General features: G+C 34.2%; 1 protein-coding gene across 1 annotated transcript in view; it reads right to left on the bottom strand.

The window, feature by feature from the left end:
- Nucleotides 1-2,500, bottom strand: part of LOC143726036 (SCO-spondin-like) — a 28,734-nt gene that overhangs the window by 24,841 nt on the left and 1,393 nt on the right. The window contains exons 3-4 of the mRNA XM_077219024.1: nucleotides 1,631-1,792; nucleotides 755-871 (exon numbers count right to left, since the gene is read on the bottom strand). Of these exons, the coding sequence (XP_077075139.1) occupies nucleotides 755-871; nucleotides 1,631-1,792 (279 nt within the window). The remainder of the gene's footprint in view (nucleotides 1-754; nucleotides 872-1,630; nucleotides 1,793-2,500) is intronic.

Genomic DNA, 2,500 nt, shown 5'->3' with positions numbered 1-2,500 from the left:
ATGACAACATTCAAAAGACAGCTGAAAACGCATCTCTTCAGGGGTCATCGGATGCAAAATTCACTTTTATATGGTGTTTGCATATAAATGTGTCTGCAGTGTGTGGACATTTAAAATGATAAAAATCCATTCACTCCTTTTTTTAATCCTCAAAAAGTCTAAACACTCTCAATAATCAAGCCGTTCGGATTTTCTGAGCAATATGATGTCATATGTCTCATGCTCCGCCCAGGACTGCTGACGGACTGTCCCGTATCAGCATATTTCCTGGATTAGCATATTCCTGCATCAGCATATTCCCTGTATTAGCATATTCCTCGTATTAGCATATTCCCGCCCTCAGCCATTTGTATACTGTTCGCCAAGGCATGAATTTCCATTTCTTGTATCGACGCGCCCCATTGAAAGAGGGGGGGGTACATTATCATTTAAAGAGACAGGCACCGGAACGGGTCACTGAAAACAGAGCTGTTTTTGAGGATGTAAAAAGGATAAAAAATTGTGGAAAATGGGCATCCGATGAACCCTTTAAGCTCTTAATAAAAAATAAATGAATAAATAATTTAAAATAATTCCTTTAATCCTCCCATGTCTGGCTTACGCTACTCTTAACATTTCCTGAACTTTGTATTTTCAGCACTTCTTGCGTTGTTTTTGCCTCTTCAAGATGACTCGCTTGCTTTAGTCCTCATTTTGTAAGTGGCTTTGGACAAAGGCGTCTGTTACATAACTAAATGTAAATGTAAATGTTTACCTGGATGACAGGAGCCCTGCAGACACTGGACGTGACCCCAAAGGTCAGCGCAGCTGCGAGGACACTGATTGGCACAGGAGTCCTCATAGACACGCCCTCTGTCCTCACAATGCTCACCTGTGATTGGATGAAAACATCACATATGGCTTATTTACACTGCCGTTCAAAAGTTTTTGATCGGTAAGATTTGTAATGTTTTTAGAAGAAGTCTCTTCTGCTCACCAAGGCTGCATTTATTTGATTAAAAATATAAATATAAAAAATACAGTAATATTGTGAAATATATTATTTAATGTAATGTAAAATAACTGATTTCTATTTGAATATATTTTAAAAAATAATTTATAACATAGGAAAACTAAAAGAACTATAAGGTGGTCCAAACTGAATCTGTGCACGTTCTTGCATTATGAGGAATCAGCAGAACTGCTTTAAACACGAAAACTCAAAGCATCCTCAAATTAACCAGAGAATTTATTATAAAAGTGATAGTTGTGGTCCTGGGTAGTTATTACAGCTTTATATATTTATTATACTATATATAATACATAAATAGGAAATATATCATACAGTAGTTTATGAATACAAATAGGATATAAATTAAAAAAGTTTTTTTATTAATATTTAACAATTTATATAACAATTTATGTTATAATTAATTATATAATTACATAAAATAGTTATAAATACTTATAAATTAATTTCTGAATATATATATATATATATATATATATATATATACATTTTACATTGTATTAAAAAAAATATATGTGTGTGTGTGTAAAAATAATTTCAGAAATAAATGTATGTATACTGTATAGCACACACAGTATTATGAACTTAAAATAATAAAATAAATGAGGTGTGTGTGTGTACCAGGACAGAGGCCCGTGTTGCAGCTCTGAGACTGTGTCTGTAGGTTCCTGCAGTGAGGTCCGGGGTCAGAGGTCAAAGGTCGTCGCTCTCGCTGGCGGTATCCGCCACTGCAGGGGTCTTTACACACACTCCACGCGCTCCATGAGCTCCAGTGACACAGATCTGACCAGAGACACAGACGGTGACTTCATGACACATAGCTTACCTCATGAATATTAATGAGGTCAAGATGACATCGCAATTATTTCACATCAGTGTTATTTTAGCATTATTTATTATTATTATTATTTTAGTATCATTTAGCTTTTTTTATTTTCAAATATTACTATTCAGGTTTAACTTAGTTTTTCTTTCAGTTTTAGCTTTTTATTAATTTCAAGTTAGTCATTTTAATGCTTCAACTTTGTTAGGGCAATCCAAGATCCAGTGAGAAAGTGTTTGAATTCACTGCAGTATTAATAACATCGCTGCGAGATCTAGAGAGAAGTAGAGCACAATTCTCTATTATAATCCATTTATTTCAGATCAAACAGCCCTGATGTGGAAACCAGGAGAAACGGTGCCATGAACGAACAAGTTATAGAAGGCTTTTCAATCCACAAATCATCAACATTCAGCATGGATTTAATGTAGTAACTCTAACTGTAACCATGGTATTGTGGCAGAAATAGTCAAATGTTTTTACATTATTCATCTCATGGTTCGTACAACCTTTTAAGAGTGAAATTCAAGCACTTTTCAAGGGCTGCACACTTTTTCCAGCACTTCAAAGTTGAAATATTACCCAGATTTAATGTTTTTTTAATGTGAGGATTTGTAAAACTAAAAGTTTAAAGATGCGGAAAAACGAAATCGTCATGGCAAACAAAT

The sequence above is a fragment of the Siphateles boraxobius genome, unplaced genomic scaffold, assembly GCF_051911475.1.
Source record: "Siphateles boraxobius isolate OS27281-9 unplaced genomic scaffold, OSU_SipBor_1 12, whole genome shotgun sequence".
Taxonomy (NCBI): domain Eukaryota; kingdom Metazoa; phylum Chordata; class Actinopteri; order Cypriniformes; family Leuciscidae; genus Siphateles; species Siphateles boraxobius.
This window is presented reverse-complemented; position numbering and strand designations above follow the sequence as displayed.